General features: G+C 43.3%; 1 protein-coding gene across 7 annotated transcripts in view; it reads right to left on the bottom strand.

Annotated features, from left to right (window-relative positions):
• The window catches only part of SF1 (splicing factor 1), a 216,754-nt gene that overhangs the window by 52,779 nt on the left and 141,424 nt on the right, over positions 1 to 22,551 (bottom strand). For all 7 annotated transcript variants that reach the window (XM_073605054.1, XM_073605055.1, XM_073605060.1 and 4 more), the window contains one exon: positions 9,452 to 9,644. In XM_073605054.1, the coding sequence (XP_073461155.1) occupies positions 9,452 to 9,644 (193 nt within the window). The remainder of the gene's footprint in view (positions 1 to 9,451; positions 9,645 to 22,551) is intronic.

Raw genomic sequence — 22,551 nt, 5'->3', positions numbered from 1 at the left:
TTAATGGAGCCAGGGAGGACAAGACGTTACCTATTTCTGACAGAAGCCATTATAATAATCTTGCTGAAAGAAGGGAAAATCCGTTAGATGTGACCTCATATAGGCCTATCTCGCTATTATGTTCGGACGTGAAGATCTTGGCAAAAGCGCTGGCCGCAAGGCTGAACAAGATAATCTCTAAATTAATACATACAGACCAGACCGGGTTCAGATCTACAAGCACGAACACAAGACGGGTGTACTTAAACATGCAATTACCTATAGAAAATAGTGGCAAGAGAGCGGTCCTCTCGTTAGATGCAGCCAAGGCATTTGACTCTCTGGAGTGGAACTATATGTGGAAGGAGCTGGCTGAATACCAGTTTGGTTCTGGGTTTGTTCATTGGCTAAGCCTACTATATAATAGCCCGAGGGCCAAGGTCAAAGTTAATGGTCAGTGTTCGGAGTGGTTCCACCTGAGCAGGGGTATGAGACAGGGGTGCCCCGCTCTTTGCCCTGGCAATCGAGCCCCTGGCTATCGCTTTGAGGAGGGCACAGGGGGTGCAGGGGTTTAAAAGAAAGAGGAGTGGACAAAGTTGCTACATATGCAGATGACATTCTGTTATTTCTGGCGGACACACAGGACTCTCTGAAGACGGCTATGGGGATAATTGAGGAATTTGGTGTTTTTTCTGGGCTATTAATTAATTGGGAGAAATTAGTGATTCTGCCAATAGACCCTCTGATTGAACCCCTCCCATACCAAATACCCCAAATTAGTCAGTCAAATGAAATATCTGGGCATTAATATAACTAGAGATCCAGGACAATATATAACTGGAAATCTGGTTCCACTCATGAAAAAGTTGAAGCAGAAGTGTCGGGTATGGGGCCGCCTGCCTCTCTCGGTTGCCGGACGCTGCAACTTGATCAAGATTGGTTGCCCCAAATTCTATATATCTTGCAGAATTCCCGTGTGGATTTCTAAGCACTGGTTTAAAAAAATGGACAGTGTGTTCAGAGAACTCATTTGGAAAAATGGGGCGGCAAGGATTGGCTTGCAGGCGTTGCGACGACCGGGGGTGAAGGGTGGCCTGGTTGTGCCGGACCCACGATGCTATTTCCTAGCATCCCAATTGCAGTATGTGGGAGGCAGTAATAGGCCAGGGGGTAAAGGAGTAGGCGGTAATGTTTTGCTAAACGATACCAGACACGACACAATCGAGGCGTTGGAGGCAGACTAATTCGGTACCAAATGTCCTACCACCCAGATGATGGTCAAAGCATGGGTATTGGTTAAAAAAAATACTGGGCTATACTGGCTTTGCAGAGTTTTTCCCACTATGGGATAACAACAATCTTAGTGAGCTTAAAAAAATGGGATGCTTTGAAGAATGGGATCGTCAGGGCATTCAATGTTTGGCACAGTTATACAAGGCAGGGAGGTTAAAATCTTTCCAAGACCTGGTGGAAGAATATGCGATCTCCAACAGGTCATTTTATAGATACCTACAAATTAGGCATGCTTTAGAGGCACAATTCGGTGGGGAAGCACCAGTGTGGTGTGAAATGACCTCTTTGAGAAAGCTGATCAATGCCAGCTCTACGAAAGGCCTAATTTGATATTTATGGATGCCTGAATACATCAGCTCAGGAGGGAGTGGTGGAAAATAAAAATAGGATCAAATGGGAGGGAGACGTTGGACCACTGTCTGACGACCAATGGGAGTATGTCCTGTCTTTAGGGCCCAGGATCACACTCTCTCCCTCACAGGTGGTCTCTCATTTTTATTTGTCTTATAGGGCATATTATACACCATTGAAATTATTTAGGTTCGGCAAGAGGCCTGATGCGAGGTGCCAAAGATGTGGGGGGGGCGTATGGAGACCTGATTCATATGTTCTGGCAGTGTCCCAAGTTCTATAAATATTGGAGAGGGATTGTGGAAAAGAAACTCTGTTTGGGACGTCATTGAGGTTGGAGGCTAAGGAGTGCTTGCTGGGTCTGACGGAGGATAAAGAGGTCCCGAAGGATACGCAGACAGCAAGGGTTAGATGCCCGTTTCAGGGTAAAAAGCTTATTGCACAGCATTGGCAGAGAAAGGACTCACCGACGGTTACAGAGTGGGTGAATGCAGTAAAGGAGGTGATTAGTAGAGAGAAGTACATATATAAGAAGAGGGGTAACTATAAGAAATTTGGAAAAAATATGGAAACCATGGCTGGATCGGGATAAGGATGGAATGGAAGGGGGGGGGGGGGGGGGTAGGATGATGGTAGAATTGGTAGGGATTGGTTGTAAAAGATGTATGGTGAGTTGTGTGGTAGGGGGCCTTTGAGGGTGGTGGGGTTTTGGGGGGGTTGGGAGGAGGGGTAAGGGAGTAAATGGGAAAAAAGAAGAAACTCTTTTGAGTTCACTGCTTATGGGTATCTTGAATTGGCGCGCAGTGGAAGTATAATAATGACTGGATAGAGGATGTTATTTTTTGTATCCTTTTTATGGTCGTGTTCTCTGTTCTTTTTTTGTAATGGAAAAATTTCTCCAAATAAAAAAGATTTTTTTTTTTTTTTTTTTAAATATTAAAAAGGATGATAATGCATCTTGCCATAGAGCAAAAACTGAAAAAATTCCTTGAAGAAAGACACATAAGGTCAATGTCATGGCCTGCAAACAGTCCGGATCTCAATCCAATTGAAAATCTGTGGTGGAAGTTAAAGAAAATGGTGCATGACAAGGCTCCAACCTGCAAAGATGATTTGGCAACAGCAAATCAGAGAAGGCTGGAGCCAGATTGATGAAGAGTACTGTTTATCACTCATTAAGTCAATGCCTCAGAGACTGCAAGCAGTTATAAAAGCCAGAGGTGGTGCAACAAAGTACTAGTGATGTGTTGGAGTGTTATTTTGTTTGTTTTTCATGATTCCATCATTTTTTCCTCAGAGTTGAGTGATTCCATAATTTATTCCCTGTGCTTGTTCTATAAATCTAACTGTTACTGGCCACCACAATTATTTTTCTTGATTTCTTTTAGTGTTTCTTAAAGCCAGAAAGTTGCCATTTGAAATGCCTTTAGTTTTTGGCCATGTCTGTGATCTGCTTTTTTTCTACAACAATAAACTGAAGGAACATCCTCAGGGACTGGTGATTCCATAATTTTTGCCAGGGGTTGTAGCTCAACCAACCCTGTGGTAGCACATATCTATCTATCTATCTATCACTCACCATACAAAAATGATTCGCAAAAAAAGATTTATTGGTGTCAAAAATAAGAAAAAGACGTTAAAAAACCACCACATACATATATTAGCATTAAAGCTATAAAAAAAAAAAAAAAAAAAAAAAAAAAAAGGACCATCTTTGGACAGGTGGTGCAATTCCACCCAAGTTGCAGGAGTTGTAAAAGTGCTGTAGTACAGCTGGGATGATATCCCCAGGTCTAAACGACCTATGAAGAGTGACCCAAGCATTAAATCAAGGTTGAAATGATATTCAAAAAGAGAATGAAGTCACACCACAAAAATGGAAGCTATGAGATGATAGCAATGGTTCTCCCGATCTGCAAAAACTGTGGACAAAAAGAGGATTGTAATCGGGTGGAAGGTAGCTGTGAAGAAATAGGGGAGCATTTCTAGGTAACAGTGGTCAAGAGGAGGTGTGCAAGCGGAATGGTAATGAATATAAGTGTCCAATAAAGTGATGCGTGGTTCACTGGAACCTTAAGAACATAGTCCTCCTTGACCTCCCTCTCACTGTACCAGAGTCCCTATGAAGGCTCGCTCTCACACTCCAAATAAAAAAGCAAAGTGAAGAGGTAATCCTTTCCAGAAGGTAATCGTCCTTTCCCAAGAATGATAAATGTATTGATACTTATCAGCTTGTGATCAAGTCCACAGGTCCAGTATCCCGGGGGAAATTCCTCCCTCCTCTTTAAAAACAACAGTCTTGCAAAGTATGTAGAACCACATAGGGGTCAAAAGCAAGTAGTCCAGAGATTGGGCATGCTGGCCTGACCGGTTTCACCGATCCTCCGACGGCTGCGTCAGAGGCTGGTTGCCAATGCGATCCCCTCACCATGTGGAGCATCCAGGCTTTAAATGGACGCCAACACGTGTCTGTGTGTGTCACTTCCTGCTTGCACATCACACCCCCCCCACATACATGACAGTCTCTTCCTCCCAACATGGAAGGGGGAGTCCAGAAGACGTGGAGCAAGGCACTGCTAATCATTACTTAATACGTTTCATTCTCCCCCTAGAGCAGTGGTTCTCAACCTTCCCAGTGCCATGACCCCTTGATAAAATTTCCCAAGTTGTTGTGACCCCTAACAGAAAAATTATTTCCGTAGCGTTGATTGTCAGCACCTAAGGCAAGACAAGTAATTTGCACCCCTAACCCACGGATATTTAGTGCTCCCCGATTCCCTTCCACTCGTACAGTATTAAAACCCCTTATGGTACATTTTGGATGTACCACTCTTAGTTCTCCTTTCTTTCCCTTTTATCTCTCTCTATCCTAATTTCTTGTTTTTTTTTCCCCATCCCTCTCTAGTCTTTCTTGTTCTCTCTCTTATTCTTTCTCTCCCTTTTTCTTTGTTCTTCCCTGATCTTTTCCTCTCCCTTCCATGTATTCTCCATTTTTATTCCTTCTCCTAATCCTTGGTGGGGGGGGGGAACGGGATGAGTGGCAGTGCTGGGGGAGTTCTGATCAGCCAACTTAGGTGCTCTTGATCAAGGTCATCTGCTGATCTGAGAACTGTAGTGGGGACTTTTAATGGCTATACTATAATCAGGGGTAGTGTTGCTCACTGTGTCTCCAACTTTGTGGTGTCTCGCTGTAGTAACACCTATGCCAAAATCCAGAGGGTCTTCTTCGGCCCCAATCACTTCACATTCCACACCAGTCAGCTGACCTTTAGTCTCTGCCCCCAGCCATGCCGTGAACTTAATGGGTGGTTGCAAAGAGGCTGAGTGGGCAGCTGCAGGCCCAGGAACAGCCCAACTGGGTGGCCACAGACTCAAGGGACAGCACAGCTGGGTGGCTACAGGCTCCAGGGACAGGACAGCCCAGCTGGGCGGCCACAAAAAGGCTGAGAGAGTGGTGCAGGCTTCAGGAACAGCCCAGGATTCAGTGACCCCTGGTAAATCGTCATTCGACCCCTGAAGGGGTCCCGAGGTTGAGAACCACTGCCCTAGAGGAATATTAGAAGTAGCACAAAATATAGTAAAGTCCACATATTAAGCTCATCAGGAAAACCACAACATGACGATGGGGATACTTTCTTATACAAGTGACATCCGCAAAAATTGTATATACATGTGCTGCAACCACATTGTACACGATAAAGTACATGAAAGTTCCATGAAAAAAAAAAAAAAAAAAAAAAAAACCCCTTTTAAAAAAAAAATATGCATTGTTAGGCGAGATGTGCCCCTGACATATGAGAACTGATTCCCCACAAAGGGCTGTAAAATTATATCCACATACTCACTAATCTTCTCAGTGAGTGAGCCCACCCCCGAGATGGACACGTCTCACCTGCTTACACTATATGATTTGACTTTACCAGAGGGCAACCCTTTTAGTTACACTGGACATTGAGGCCCTCTATTCCTCCATACCCAACGACAAAGGTGTACAAACCATTAGAAAATCTTGGACAGCAGACCATTGGACAAAAGAGCTCACAACATGTTTATTGTGGAATTACTGGAGTTGTTACAGAATAATATCCAATGTGACCGAAAGTACTACCGTCAGACCCAAGGCACGGCCATGGGCTTTAAAAATGTGCCCCGGCCTATGCCAATATTTACTTGGGTGATTGGGAGCAACGGCTCTTTGACGGAGGGGGGGGCGTTGTCATCGTGCCTGTCCAGAATGTTGTCCTGGTACAGGTACATCGATGACGTCCTCATGTTGTGGTCTGGTAATGAGGAGGAGTTGCAAACTTTTATGGACACCTTGGGTGTCATCCCCTACAATTTGAACTTCACATTTGAATTTCATAGGGAAAAAGCAACTTTTCTAGACTTGACGATTTTCCTGGACAAGGACAGTCACATTGGGACCAAACTGTTTAGTAAACAAACTGCTGTCAACCGTTTGCTGCACGCAGATAGTTTTCATCCAAAAACATCATAAATATACTGGTAATACAGTACCCAAGAGCTCGCCGGAATTGCACAAATGAACAGGACTTTGAGCAGGAAGCCGTGGTCCTAAGAGACTTCACTCAAGGGGATAGAACCGAAAATGGCTTAGAAATGCTAATCAGAGCAAAGGACAGCGATAGAGAATCCCTTAGCTTTCAACGGAAAGGGGGGGGACCAGGGGCAGGGACCCACAAGACTGAGTATACAATATACCCAACGGGTGAGTAAAGTTAGAGATATTTGCTCAATATACTGGCATTTATTGGTGAATTCAGTGGGCAAATTTGTCTCTCGGGATCCTCAATTGGTATACAGACGGGCCTGTTCCCTTAAAGACCTCTTAGTACACTGACATTTCTTGGACCCCCCTAGTTATATTGTGCGTGGAGGTATAGCCTGATGTGCAATTTTTGCCCCTATGTTATAGAGGGTGACTCATTACGGTTACCGACGGGAGGTGTCTCGTGTGCAGACAGAGGGCCAACTGTGACACCATACCATCTGAAGGCTCCTGTAGCCAGACATGTATGTCCCAAACATGATAGGGATCCCCGTTGTCTTAAGTGTTGGGTCCTTGACGTGGTCCCCCAGGACAGGAGGAGGGGCAAGTTTGATCAGATTGTTTTCCAACGTGAGTCACATTGCATATGGGAGCTGGAGGCTACTAAATCTCCTGGCTTGAATGATTATTTAAGTTTTGTCCCTTTTCTTGGATGATTCTCAGACAGGGGTATATTCAGTGCTGCCAAGGTAATACTAACTATTGTGCTTCTCGTCTAACAATGCATAATTTTTTTTAAAGGGGGTTTTTTTTTTTTTCATGGAACTTTCATGTACTTTATCGTGTACAAAGTGGTTGCAGCATATGTGAATATAATTTTTGTGGATGTCAAATGTATAAGAAAGTATTCCCCATCACCATGTTGTGGTTTTCCTACTGAGCTTAACATGTGGACTTTACTATATTTCGTGCTGCTTACTTCTAATATTCCTCTAGGGGGAGACTGAAAAGCATTAAAGAAGGATAAGCAGTGCCTTGCTCCCCATCTTCCACGTTGGGGGGAGGAAGAGACTGGCATGATGTATGTGGAGGATACGCAAACAGGAAGTGACACACGGACACGTGTTGGCGTCCATTTAAGCCTGGATGATACACATTGTGAGGGGATCACACATTGGCGACCAGCCTCTGATGCAGCCGACAGAATTCGGTGAAACCGGCATGCCAGCATGGCCCATCGCTGGACTACTTGCTTTTGACTCCTATATGGTTCTACATACTTTGCAAGACTGTTTTCAAAGACAAGGGAGGAATTTACCCCGGGATCCTGGACCTGTGGACTTGAACACAAGCTTATAAGTATCAATACATTTATCATTCTTGGCAAAGGACGATAACCTTCTGGAAATGATTACCTCTTCACTTTTCTGTTTTATTTGGGGTGACAGTGAGTCTTCATAAGGACTCTGGTACAGTGAGAGGGAGGTCAAGGAGGACTATGTTCTTATGGTTCCAGCGAGCCACACACTTTAGACACTTATATGCATTACCATTCCACTTGCACACCTCTTGACCACTGTTACCTAGCAATGCTCCATTTCTTCACAGCTACCTTACACCCCAATACAATCATCTACTTGTCCACAGTTTTTCCAGTACAGATCGGGAGAACCATTACCATCATCTTATTGCTTCCACTTTTGTGGCTTGACTTCATTCATCCTCTTTTTGAATATCAGTTCAGCCTTGATTTAACACTTGGGTCACTCTTTATAGGTCATTTAGACCTGGGGATATCATCCAACCTGTACTACAGCACTTTTAAAACTTCTGCAACTTGGGTGGAATTGCACCACCTGCCCAGCGATTTTTTTATAACTTTAATGCTAATGTATGTATGTGTGGATTTACCCCCTTCCTGACCAGAGCACTTTTTGCAATTCGGCACTGCGACGCTTTAACTGACAATCGCGCGGTCGTGCGACATGGCTCTGAAACAAAATTGACGTCCTTTTTTCCCCCCACAAATAGAGCTTTCTTTTGGTGGTATTTGATCATCTGAGATTTTTATTTTTTGCGCTATAAACAAAATAAGAGCGACAATTTTGAAAAAAAACACTTTTTTACATTTTGCTATAATAAATATCCCCAAAAAATATATAAAAAACATTTTTTTTCCTCAGTTTAGGCCGATACGTAGTCTACATATTTTTGGTAAAAGAAAAAAAAATAAATTGCAATAAGCGTTTGATTTGTTTGCGCAAAAGTTATAGCGTTTACAAAATAGGGGATAGTTTTATGGCATTCTTAGTAATAATTTTTTTTTTTTTTTTTTTTTTAACTAGTAATGGCGGCGATCAGCGATTTTTATTGCGACTGCGACGTTGTTATGGCGGACATTTTTGACACATTTTTGGGACCATTGTCATTTATACAGCAATCAGTGCTATAAAAATGCATTGATTCCTGTATAAATGACACTGGCAGTAAAGGGGTTAACCACTAGGGGGCGGGGAGGGGTTAAATCAGTACTAGGGAGTGTTTTCTAACTGTAGGGGGCAGAGGCTGTGTGTGTCACTACACTGATCTCTGCTCCGATGACAGGGAGCAGAGATCCAGTGACACTGTCACTAGGCAGAACGGGGAGATGCTGTTTGCATCAGCATCTCCTCGTTCGTCCTCCCCGTGAGGCGATTGTGGGTATCCCCACGGCGATCACGTCCGCGGGACCCACGACCCGACTCACGAGCTTGCGGCAGGTGCGCGCGCAGCAAGTTCAACGTAACGTATGGGTACGTTACTTTGCGCAGCCGTGCCATTCTGCCAACGTAAATGTACAGCAGCCGGTCGGAAACCAGTTAAGGTCTTTTTCTTCTTTTTGACACCAATAAATCTTTTTTGCTAATCATGTTTGTATGGTAAGTAAAGTTCCAAAGATATGTGCTACCACAGGGTTGATTGCGCTATTACAGATTTTTATTTCAAGTTTGTCATACAGTCTCTATACTGCAAGCTCCCATCCTCTCCTTCCCCCTCTTAGTATGTCATTTTTACTCAAACGTTTTTGAGGTTATCCAATCTCCATAGTTTTGACACATTAGGTAGGCGGCACCTTGAGGGCCCGCCATATATTTTAGTGTTATACATGAATACTGTGTGCGCATTTGACACCTGGGAATTCAATTTTGCTCCAAAAACGAATTAAACAAATATTTTCAAGTTCTTATCTTATTTACTGTATATGTTACCTCAATAACCCAATGTTAAACTTGAACTAAATAGTCTAACATAATTAAGTTCACACAAATAGTATCATACCAGAGGCGGTTGACTTCCTGCCATGTTAGTTGGCCTTGGGGCTCCTTGAACAGGATTGTGGGAAGGAGTAGTTGTAGCTCCAATAGAGGAAGGCACTGGGGCTTCACCCAATTCTGCCATGAGGGAAAGATATTCTTTATCCATCCTTGCTTTATCCTGGGCCGATTGAGGTTCCCCAGGTCGCACCTGAACACTACAAATAAGCAACAATTCTAGAGTAAATAAATAACTTTCTAAATGAAATTCAAATATCAACACACATGAAACACAAATGCATCCCCCTAATAAATGTTGTAGTTTAAAGATTTAGCTAAACAAATATTGTTTAAAAACAGCTTTAACCACTTGCCTAAAGCAGTGTTATTATTGTGGCAGAGTGGCTCTTACACCGGATCACGTACACAGTACGTGACCCAGCACTTGCGGGGAGGTGGCGCGTGTGCGCCACAGCTGTACCTTGACACAGCACAAGCTGGTCAGTGGGTGCTGGCTAATAGATGCCCACAGGCACCCGCTGATCGGGGAGGAGAGACACAGAACAGAGCACTGCCTATGTATACAAGGCAGAACTCCATTCTGACAGGAGGAAAGTGATGGACTGTGTGTCCCTGCAAAACAGGGACTAAAATCCATCACTTCCCTTAGGCTGGGTTCAAACTAGTGTGAACTGGATGCAAGTTTCTCCGCATCTAATTCGCATGACAGGCGATTGTGTCCGGCTCTCTATGGAGCCGGTTCACATAGATATGTGAGCCGAGGCGGTGCGGAGCAGATTGCAGAGGTTATGTGCATCAATGGCTCAGTTTCAGGGCCAAATTCAGGCAGAAATTCAACCCTGAAACGGAAAACAGGGACGCACCGGACCCTTGCTGCAAGCCAAATGCGGCTCAGATGTGAACCCAGCCTTAGTAAAAGTAGCATACTTAGTAAACACAAACACTGGTTGGGCACTAGATGTTTAACACCTACCCAGCCATTAGTGTTAGTAGTGACAGTGCATATTTAGCACTGATTACTATTAGTGTCACTGGTTCCCACAAAAATGTCAAACTGTCCACCGCAATATCACAGTCCCGCTAGAAGTTGCTGATTGTGGCGTAATAAAAAAAAAAAAATATGGTATAATATATATATATATATATATATATATATATATATATATATATATATATATATATATATATATATACACACACACACACACACACACACATCTATATCCATCCAGTATACAGCCCATAGTTTGTAGACGCTACAACTTTTGTGCAAACCAATATACGCTTGTTGGGATTTTTTTTTTTACCAAAAACTTGTAGCAGAATACATATTGGCCTTAATTTATGAAGAAATTTGATTTTTTCTAAAAAAAAAAAAAAAAAAAATTTATGGGATAGGTTATATAGCAGAAAGTAAAAAAGTTTGTTCTTTTTCAAAATTGTCGGCCTTTTTTGTTTAACTGCTTGCCAACCAGCCGCCGCAGTTTTACTGCGGCAGAATGGCACTGTTGGCCGAAACTACGTAACCTTACGTCACTTTGCCTTTTGGCCCGCAGCGTGTGCCCAGAGGGCGCAATGACCGCCAGGCACCCGCAATCGCTTGTGACAGAGCGACCTAGGGAACACAGTTAACCCCTTGATCACCCCCTAGTGTCAACCCCTTCCCTGCCAGTGACATTTATACAGTAATCAGTGCATTGTTATAGCACTAATCGCTGTATAATTGTCAATGGTCCCAAAAAATGTGTCAAAAGTGTCCAATTTGTCGGCTGCAATATCGCAGATCGCCATCATTACTAGTAAAAAAAAAAAAAATGCCATAAATCTATCCCCTATCCCCCTAGACCTATAACTTTTGCGCAAACCAATCAATATACACTTATTGCGATTTTTATTACCAAAAATATGTAGAAGAATACATAATGACCTAAACTGAGGAAAAATTTAGTTTATAGCGCAAAAAAAAAAAAAAAAAACGCAGAGATTATCTATAACAACCAAAGATAGGATTTTTATTACAGCTTACCTGTAAAATCCTTTTCTTGGAATACATCATGGGACACAGAGACTTAAGTAATTACGTAATTAGTGTTGACACTGGTATACCCAATCAAGGAAGTTCACTCCCTATACAACCCCCCCCACATCAGTTTTTGTAGCACAGCAATATACTTAAACCCTATAAAAGAGGGGCAGGACCTCCGTGTCCCACGATGTACTCCAAGAAAAGGATTTTACAGGAAAGCTATAATAAAAATCCTATTTTCTTTTTCGTACATCATGGGACGTCCCATAGCAATGCTACTTGATGGGAGGGAGAAAACCCGCAGGGTACCCACAGACTTGGACTGCTGCCTGCAGTACACTGCACCCAAAGGCGATATCCTCATACCTCCTTACATCCACCTGGTAAAAAATTTTTGTGAATGTATGCACTGAAGACCAAGTTGCGGCCTTACAGATCTGAGCCATGGAGGGCTGGTGACGCACTGCCCAAGAAGCACTAACCGCTCTGGTAGAGTGCGCCTTAACTGGAAAAGGGGGAATCTTACCCCTTAAAGCATAAGTTTAAATTATAACTTGCCAAATCCACTTCGCAACAGTGGATTTCGACGCTGCCTGTCCTCTTAGGACCCTCTGCCAGAATAAATAAGACATCAGTCTTATGAATCTGAGAAGTTGCCTTTAAATACATTTTCACTGCTCTCACCACATCAAGACAATGTAGTGACTTTCCCTCCCTGGAACATGGTTTTGGAAAAAAATGATGGCAGGACAATATCTTGGTTCAGGTGAAAACCTGAAAATACTTTTGGCAAAAAGCCTAGACGAGGGCATAACACCACTCTGTTCTCATGAATAATCAAATATGGCTCTTTTCAAGAAAGAGCAGCCAATTCTGAAACCCTCCTTGCTGAGAATATAGCAACCAAAAAATACCAGCTTCCTTGTTAGAAGGACTAAGGGAATATGCAGCATCAGTTCAAAATGGCTGTTTTTGTAACACTGACAAAACAAAATTCAAGTCCCAAGGGTTTAAAAGGTGATTTAACTGGCGGATTAATTCGCATCACCCCTTGCATAAAAACCCTGGACTAAAGAATGCGTAGTAAGCGGTCTTTTAAATAAGTTCGATAAGGCTGAGACCTGGCCCTTAATAGTACTCAGGGCCAATTTCATCTCTACACCTATTTGTAGAAAGGCAAGAATTCTGCCTATGATAGATCTCCGTGGGTGTCAACCCTTGGATTCACACCAGGAAACATAAGCCCTCCAGACTTTATAATATATAGTTCTGGAAGCTGATTTCCTTGCATTATTCAAAGTAGAGATAACTGACCCGGAAAGCCCACGTTTCCTCAGAATGTTTCAATAGCCAGGCCGTTAAACTTAGCGCTCGTAAAGTAGGATGGAATATTGGCCCCTGTGAGAGCAGGTTTGGCCTTAGTGGAAGGGACCATTGATCCTCCACTGCCATCTTTACGATTTCTGCATACCATGACCTTCTGGGCCATGCTGGTGCTGCCAGAATTACCAGTTTTCTTTCCAGCTTGATCCTGCAAAGACGTCGAGGCAGCAATTGAACAGATCAGTGAGAACTGATCCCACGGTATCACCAACGCATCTGTTCTGCATGCGAATGGATCCTGTGTTCTGGACACAAAGTTAACTAACTTTATGTTGAACTGGACGCTAGAGGCTCTATACATCCGGAGTCCCCCATCTTTGACAAACAGCCCAAACATATGTCGGGGTGAAGAAACCATTCCCCTGGGAATAATCAGCTGGCGACTTAAGGAGTCCGCGTGCCAATCTTCTATTACCGGAATAAAGACCGCCAATAGGCACGGAATATTTCTTTCTGCCCAAGTTAGAATATGGTTCACCTCTCTCTGCGCTGAGAGATTCTGGGTGCCCCCTTTGGTGATTGATATAGGCCACAGCCGTGGCACAGACGGATTGGATCCTGACAGGACAATCCCTTAACCTGGAAGTCCAGGTCTTTAGAGCCAGACGCACTGCCCGAATCTCTTGGATGTTGATGGGCAAGGCTCTTTCGGTTCCTGACCACTGTCCTTGGACAGTTGTCTACTTTGGTACTGCTCCCCAGCCTGAAAGGCTGGCATCTGTCATTACCACTTTTCAGATAACAGGTCTGAAGGATTTTCCTTTCAGCAGATTCCGGTTAATAACCACCAGTTGAGGCTTTGGGACACCCTTGGGGACAGCCGCATTGGCAAGTCCAAAGCTTGGGTCGTTTTGTTCCAAGCAGACAGGATACTGTTTTGCAACAGTCTCGAATGGAACTGTGCATTGGGAACTGCTTCGAATGAAGATACCATCTTTCCTAACAACCTCATGCAAAGGCGAATAGAGGGATCTCCTTTTGACCTGACCATCTGCACTGTGACAGACTCACTCGGGACAGAGGCTTTTGGAGGGGACTGAATGTCAGCCTCTTGCCTACAGATTATGGGCCCTGGCATTTGGGGTACCCTTGAGGTGTTACTTTGGATTCGGGTCCTTGTCCCCCAGGACACACAGACTCTGGGGACCCTGTATTTGCCATATTAGCAATAGTGGCAGATTCATACTGTTGGGGCACATACTGTGAGGAGATGCTAATATCAACTACAACTACCTGTCTTGTTGTCTGCTATAATGTGTTTATTGTAATTAAGTCTAGTCTGGCTTACCACAGTATTCAACTCGTTGTTTGTATTGTTAATTGTAATTAGCTCCTGCTATTGTGTTTATACTACTGTGTGAAGCTCGGTGACCACAAGTCTGTGTCCTAAAGGTCATATCTCTGAGTCATCTAGTCTGGGTAAATGATTTAGTAAACTAGCTCATGTTAATTAGGTTACAGTTATATTGTTAGAGTAATATGAGCAGGAGGGGGGAACCTCCTCTTCTACTGTATAAAAAGTCTTGTATTCTGGTTCTAATAAAACAGTCCATGTTAGCAGCTAAGCAAGGCTCTCCTTGTTTTCTGCTTTGTGAGCGTTTGGAATATCTGATATCTGTATCCAGACTGGGAGGAAGTGGTATACTGACGAAATCACTCAAGCAGAGTGTGGGACGTTTCGTGACACGCAACAACTCTTTTATGGAGTTGTCTTGTGCCAGGGCAAGAACACCTTTTCTGGGCTGTATCTATGATCAGACCCAAATACTACAGTGTTAGTGGTTTTAAGGGAGACTTCACTAGGTTGAGAACGCAACCCAGACTTTTCCAGGTAACTGGCTGTAATGCGTACACCTTACTCCGAACACCGATTGGTCTATTAGCAATAGTTCGCCTAGGTATGCCAAGACTGTTTAAGCCCTGTGCCCTTGACCTGGCTAGAGGTAGGGCTAGCACTTTTGTTAACACTCGGGGGGCTGTAGCTGGCCCGAAGGGCAAGGCTATAAACTGAAATGCTGCTGTTCTACTTCGAACCGCAGAAACCTTTGGTGAGCGGGAAATATATGGACAAGCAGATATGCATCCTAGATGCCAATAGGCGCCAGAAGTTTTCCTCCTTGTAGGATAGAAACTACTGACCTGATCGACTCCAAAGAAAGGAGCGAATCTTCAGGAAGCAATTTAGATTTTTAGATCTAGAATGGATCTGTTGAATCCCTGTGTGGATCTGTACATGTACAGGAAACGCATGATAAAGGCAGTGAAGGTTTTAAGGAACCTAAGAAAAAAAACAGATCAGCTGACTTTACGAGGTAGCTTGAAGAGGCACGAATCATCTCTGTAAGAGATTTGTACCAGTGATTTCTCAGATTGCGAGGCTGAAAAAAGGTTCAACTCCAGTTGTCCTCAGCAGAGTAATCGGTTTGCCTTTCTTTCCTGATCACCTGATGCTAAACCCTTCATCCTCTACCCACTGTTCCCTTGATAAGGGATCTAGGTGGGGGAGGGGGATCTAACACGCTTCCTATCCTTGGTTAGCAGAGTCGCTAATTTTCCTTCTAGGCCTTGCAGGGCGGAGGAAAAACGCATTTTCAATTATGTATACAGGGGCTGAATGTTTTTCTCTTCTAGAGTCTGACGGTGGAGGCCGTCGCCACTGCCTAGAGGCAGCTGCCCCTGGCGCAGGGGAAGGAGTCCGTTTTAAATAAAAGGACGTTTATACCTTTTTTGGGCAAAAGAGTACCTTTCCTGCTAGAAATCATTTGGATGTATTTGACCGAATTCTCCCCAAATAGTCACTCCCCATGAAAGGGGAAACTAGTCAGAAGCTTTTTTGCAAGATGCTTAGGCTGACCAACCCTTTAACCACAGGGTCCTACGCATGTGTTTTAGCACAAGCGCAAGGCAGGACGCTTGGTGGATAGAGTTCCTATTTGCGTCTATGGCAAAACATAGCGCCCTTGGTAGTTCGGCTACTCATGGGCCTGTTGTGCAGGGACCTCCCTAAGGGCCTCTTGAACTGGTCCTTTAAGGAGCTGACATGTGCCTATTGCAGCGACTGCAGGCTGAGAATGGTACCTGCCAGGAAAAAGAGGATTTTACAAAAAAAAAAAACAAACAAAAAAAAAAAACCTTCTCATCTTTAAGCATTTGTGCATGGTCTACTGGACAAATTATGCTGGAAATCGCAGCTCCCATTTGCTGGTACTTTCCATCTTTTGTGAATTTCTCCTCCATGGGATAGAGAACTGAGAAACTCTTTAGAGTGAAAAAATGCTTATTCGGATGATCCCATTCAGCATAAATAAGCTTTTCTAGTAATGCATGAAAAAGCTGTAATCTTTTCTAGTAATGCATGAAAAAGCTGTAAAGGTTTTAAAGAACCCAAGGAAGGGACCGAACTTTCAGCTGACTCTGTTAGGGGCAGCATGAAAGTGGAATGAACCATCTCTGTAACAGTTTATATCATCAATCTCTCAAATTGCAAGGTTGCATAAGGTTCATCAATCGTTTCCTCCGCAGAGGAAAAATCATCTTATTTTTCTACGTGATCGCCTGAGGGTAATACCTCATCCTGTGCCCACTGTTCCTTTGGTAAAGGATTTGAGGTGGGGAAGGGGCATCTAGCACGCTTCCTATCCCTTTGGATGGAGGATGTGATTAAAGCGCTAATCTTCCTTCTAAGCCTTGCAAGGCAAAGGAAAATGCATCTTCAGTCACTTATACAGGAGCTAAAGTGTGAAAAGCAGTTGTACCACCATCAGTTCCAAAGACTCACCCTGGCTTGCCATGTCAGGTATCTCTGGAGAGGATGACAGTGTGGAGGCATGACTGGAGTTCCCAGAGCCTGGGGGTGGAACTTTTGGGGTCTTAGTAGTAACCTTTGAAGCCATAGTGCAAAGCACAAAAGCAGAGGCACATTAAGAACGTTGCAATAGTAAGGAAAAAACAATGGTAGCACAGATTAAACTGATGTTAAACAATACTGTCTTATCTGTACTGAAAATGCCTGTGTATACCTCTCACATGCTCCACGCTCCTGTGTCAGCTCTCCTTCAGCTGCTCTGTAAACACATATAGTGATAAGATCGTCAGCTTTTTTCATCCCCCCTTCTCAGGTGTAAACCTGAATGCCTGTGTGCTTCACAGTACGCTGAGTCCGCACACTGCGCCGTCCGTTTTAGTCACACCCCCTTCTCTCGATGCACCCTCTTTCAAGGCAAAGCACAGCTGAAAAAAAGCTGTGTACAAAAAGCAAGAAAATGTTTCTCTTTTCAAAATCGGCCCCGCACCCCTCAATGTTGGGCGGCCGGGGGGGGGGGGGGGGGGGTTGGGGGGTCGTCTGATGAGGAGGGTTCTTGGTAGTCTGAGGCTATAAGTGTGCTGTTTTTCTGAGAAATGTCGAAATGTCACACTGCCCACTGCTTATAGGAGGTTTATTGTACCTTCACAGTACCTGTACCAGCCACTAAGTTTCCCCAATTGGGGGGAGAGGACTAAAGAACCCCCTCCAGCTGCTAGGACACACACTGTTTGTAGCGCAGATTGAAGGGGTATGTGTATTGTAACTCCCTCTAGAGGAGACTTTAAGGCATTACAATGTTAATATGAAAGAAAAGGCATAGGTGGACTTTGCCGTTTTTAAGCTTTTCTCTTGCCTTTTCCTCCCTGCAGGATACTGCTGTAAGCAGACAGATTCAAACTTCACCCATCATGGCGGGCAGCATAGTTAAACCTTCAAAGACCGAGTCCCTTTTAATAGGGGTTCCACTCCTTTTGACCTGTATAGCACCCCTCAGGACAACTTTAGGAAATTTAGCAAGACCAAAAAGAGTCATGGTTCCTAGGGTCCAGCTCTCAAAGAGAAGCGGGTACCATCCTGTGGCCGCATCGGCGTGGATGGATTTGGTTGTGGAGGTTTTTTTAATCAAGCAAGGATCCCTCCTGGAGCTCCTTAGAGCACATCTTCACTCGTGACCAACACCCTAGACACTGGCGAAAAAACGGATGTGCTCCTGGAAGGAGGAGGGGTTATATAGGGAGTGAACTTAATTGATTAGATGTACCAGTGTCAACACCTGAAGGTGGCTCATAACCCATTACTTAAGGCTCTGTGTCTCATGATGTACGATAAAGAAAGCTCTATTTGCGGGGGGGAAAAAAAAAAAAGGACATCAAATTTGTTTGGGTACAACGTCGCACGACCACGCAATTGTCAGATAATTGTTTTTTTATTCATGAAAATGTTTTTCCACAAAAAAAAAAAAAAAAAATCACACCGCCAGGTTTATTGCGTGACTTATAAAAACACGCTGTTTGTTTTATTGCCTTTTAAATGACAGTGTATTAGCTGCAAGTGTTTTTACACGAAGGCGGATGACAGCGTGCGCTGTTTTGTTTTTTGTTTTTTTTAGGTACATGTGTCCACCGCACCTAGTTGAATACCAAGAGAGAGTTAGAGTAGAATAATGAGTGAGGCAAAGGAATGCGCAAGTCAGTCTGAAAAACACGGACTTTGTTTTTGTACCGAAAAAAGGATCTTAAGTGTGGGCTTATTTCGGTTTCAAACCAGATGATGATACTCAGAAAACTATATTCTGCAATGTTTAGCCATTGTTTCTGCACCAAAGGCTAACACCACCAATCTGTTTAATCTCCTGAAACGTAACAACTGTATGATGCGATACAAAAAAAAAAAAAAAAAAAATCAGCAATCACAAAGTACCTGCAACCAGACAAAAACAACAATTAAAGCAACAATATTCAATGGAACACCATACCCAAAAATCTCTCCCAGGTACAAAGAAATAATGGACGCAATCACATTTCACCTGGCTAAAGATATGGCTCCCATGACCACTGTTTAAAGACGGGTTTAAAAAACGAATTCGTACCCTTGATAAGCGCTATTGCATGCCCTCTCGTAATTATTTTTCACACAGTAATCCCTGCTCTGTACAACAAATGTCATGAAACTGTTGAAACAGAATTGCGCAGTGTACTTAATTTTGCAGCAACTTCAGATTTATGGTCCAGCAGAGCAATGGAACCAAACATGAGCTTAACGATCCATTTCATTACTGATAATTTTGAGATGAAAAATCGGTGCCTACAAACTGGGTTTTTCCCTGAGGACCACACTGGCGAAGCTTTGGCGCAGGGATTAAAGCATGCTCTCATAAACTGGAAATTGTTGGAGGAAATTCTTGTGTGCATAACTACAATGGAACCAACATAGTAAAGGCCATATCCATAAATCACTGGACACAACTGCAGTGTTTTGGCCATAGTCTTCATCTTGCAAAAGAGAATGCAATGAAGGACCCACGAATTGAGCGTGCTATGGGTTTGTTCAAAAAGCTTGTTGGGTGTTTCAGCTACAGTTGGAGGAGGAAAAGGGAGCTTTCTGTGGCACAAAAACAACTCTGTTTACCAGACCACAAGCTCAAGACAGAGTGTCCGACAAGGTGGGGTTCTAGGCAGGCTATGGTGAGAATACTTGAGCAGCAAGCAGCCATCACCCATGTCCTCTCTTCTGACCGCAAGGTTAGACACCTCTTGCCAACATGGAGGCTGTGGGGACAAGACTCTCACCCCACTGGCAGACTTCACAGATGCTCTTTCAGGAGAGCAGTATGTCAGTGTCTCTTCTGTGAAACCTGCTCTCCACCTATTTCAGTCTTCGGTTTTGGCTGTTAACCACTTCAGCCCCGGAAGAATTTACCCCCTTCCTGACAAGAGCACTTTTTGCGATTCGGCACTGTCGCTTTAACTGACAATTGCGCGGTTGTGCGACGTGGCTCCCAAACAAAATCGACGTCCTTTTTTCCCCACAAATAGAGCTTTCTTTTGGTGGTATTTGATCACCCCTGCGGTTTTTATTTTTTGCGCTATAAAGAAAAAAAGCGACAATTTTGAAAAAACACATTTTTTGCTTTAATATCCCCCAAAAATATATAAAAAAAACTTTTACTCAGTTTAGGCCGATACGTATTCTACATATTTTTGGGGAAAAAAAAAAAAAATCGCAATAAGCGATTATTGATCGGTTTGCGCAAAAGTTATAGCATTTACAAAATAGGGGATGTTTTATGGCATTTTTATTAATATATATATTTTTTTTTTTTTAAATGGCGGCGATCGGCGATTTTTATCGTGACTGCGACATTATGGTGGACACATCGGACATTTTTGGGACCATTGTCATTTATACAGCAATCAGTGCTATACAAATGCACTGATTCCGGTGTAAATGACACTGGCAGTGAAGGGGTTAACCACTAGGGGGCGGGGAGGGGATAAGTATGTCCTAAGGAATGTTTCTAACTGAGGGGGTTGGGCTGTGTGTGACACTTTACTGATCTCTGCTCCAATAACAGGGTGCAGAGATCCGTGGCACTGTCACTAGGCAGAACAGGGAGATGCTTGTTTACATTAGCATCTCCCCGTTCTTCCTCCCCGTGAGGCGATCACAGAGCTTGCCGCGGGCGCACGCCCGCTGATCGCCTCTTAAAGGGGAACGTACAGGTACGTGATTCTGCCTGTACGAGCCCTTCTGCCGAAGTATATCGTCGTGAGGCGGTAGGCAAGCGGTTAAAGAAGACCCTGATCTTATTCGCACAATGAAATCAAAGATCATGGGGTATCTGGAGGAAAAATATTATGACCAAAGAACACAAGACCTCCTTGACATAGCCACAACCCTTGATCCCAGGTTTAAGATGACTTCCGTCATGAGGATAACCAAACTGCTGTCTGGAGCAGACTAAAAGATGAAATGTCAAAGCTAGCAGTTAAGGAAAGTCTCCCTACAACAGCTACTACTAGTAGCAGTCCTGCAAAGAAGACTTGAATGACCTTAAGTAGCTTTTTTAAAGCAGCACAAAGAAATGAAAGGCCACCACCAGATCCAGCCTCACACACAGCAACAACAATCCATCACCTTGGACTTGGAGCTACAGACTTACCTGTTCTTAGGCAACACTGACAGTGAAGATGATCCATTAGTCTGGTAGAAGACTCACAAGGAGCCGTATCCAAGATTGTCTGCACTGGCCAGAAAATACCTTTGCATTCCTGCAACCAGTTCCCCTTCTGAAAGGGTTTTTTAGCACAGGGGACAACATTGTCTTTTGTCGCCTTCTGCACTGAAGCCACAAAATGTTGATAGGCTCGTGTTTCTAGCTAAGAATCTTTAAATCTGTTTCTCTGACCTAATACCTGAATGTTTTTTTTTAATGTAATGGTAATTTCTTTATTTCACATTACATTGTTTTTCATTACATTTCTTTCAATTTGACTGAAGCGAGTATTATGGCTTATGTTATTGCCATCTTGTTTGTTCAGAGGTTGTAAATCTTTAAAATAAAAAGTTTGAGAATCTTGATCTTTATTCTCTAAGCAAAAAAATCGTGATCCTCATTTTTTTTCCAGAATCGTGCAGCTCTACTGCAGAGGTGATCAAATGCCACCAAAAGAAAGCTCTATTTGTGGGGAAAAAAAGGGCGTCAACTTTGATAGGGTACAGCGTCTCACAACCGCGCAATTGTCAGTTAAAGCGAAAGTGCCCCATTGCAAAAATTGGCATGGTCATTAAGGGGGCAAATCCTTCTGGTACACAACTAGTTTAAAAAAAAAAAAAAAAATTACTTCTGCTCTTGCACTTCAGCAATTTGCCACTAAGCGAACATCTACAGCAAGCTACTTTACAAATCACCAGACTGCAGGCGACCTAGTTTTTCCCATTCAGATCTCCTCCTTTGTAACATGCGCTCATTACCTCTCATTTTCACAGTTTTTGCCTCTCTCCTTAACCACTTCAGCCCCGGAACGTTTTACCCCCTTCCTGACCAGAGCACTTTTTACAATTCGGCACTGCGTCGCTTTAACTGCTAATTGCGCGGTCATGCAATGCTGTACCCAAACGAAATTTGCGTCCTTTTCTTCCCACAAATAGAGCTTTCTTTTGATGGTATTTGATCACCTCTGCCGTTTTTATTTTTTGCGCTATACACGGAAAAAGACCGAAAATTTTGAAAAAAAAATATTTTCTACTTTTTGTTCTAAAAAAATCCAATAAACTCAATTTTAGTCATACATTTAGGCCAAAATGTATTCGGCCACATGTCTTTGGTAAAAAAAATGTCAATAAGTGTATATTTATTGGTTTGCGCAAAAGTTATAGCGCCTACAAACTAGGGTACATTTTCTGGAATTTACACAGCCTTTAATTTATGACTGCCTATGTCGTTTCTTGAGGTGCTAAAATGGCAGGGCAGTACAAAACCCCCACAAATGACTCCATTTTGGAAAGTAGACACCCCAAGGAAATTGCTGAGAGGCATGTTGAGCCCATTGAATATTCATTTTTTTTGTCCCAAGTGATTGAATAATGACAAAAAAAAAAAAAAAATTACAAAAAGTTGTCACTAAATGATATATTGCTCACACAGGCCATGGGCATATGTGGAATTGCACCCCAAAATACATTTAGCTGCTTCTCCTGAGTATGGGGATACCACATGTGTGGGACTTTTTGGGAACCTAGCCGCGTACGGGGCCCCGAAAACCAATCACTGCCTTCAGGATTTCTAAGGGCGTACATTTTTGATTTTACTCCTACCTATCACAGTTTTGAAGGCCATAAAATGCCCAGAAGGCATAAAACCACCCCAAATGACCCCATTTTGGAAAGT

Source organism: Aquarana catesbeiana, linkage group LG11, assembly GCF_042186555.1.
Source record: "Aquarana catesbeiana isolate 2022-GZ linkage group LG11, ASM4218655v1, whole genome shotgun sequence".
NCBI lineage: Eukaryota > Metazoa > Chordata > Amphibia > Anura > Ranidae > Aquarana > Aquarana catesbeiana.
The sequence above is the reverse complement of the archived record's forward strand: the minus strand, read 5'-3'. Positions and strand labels throughout refer to the sequence as shown.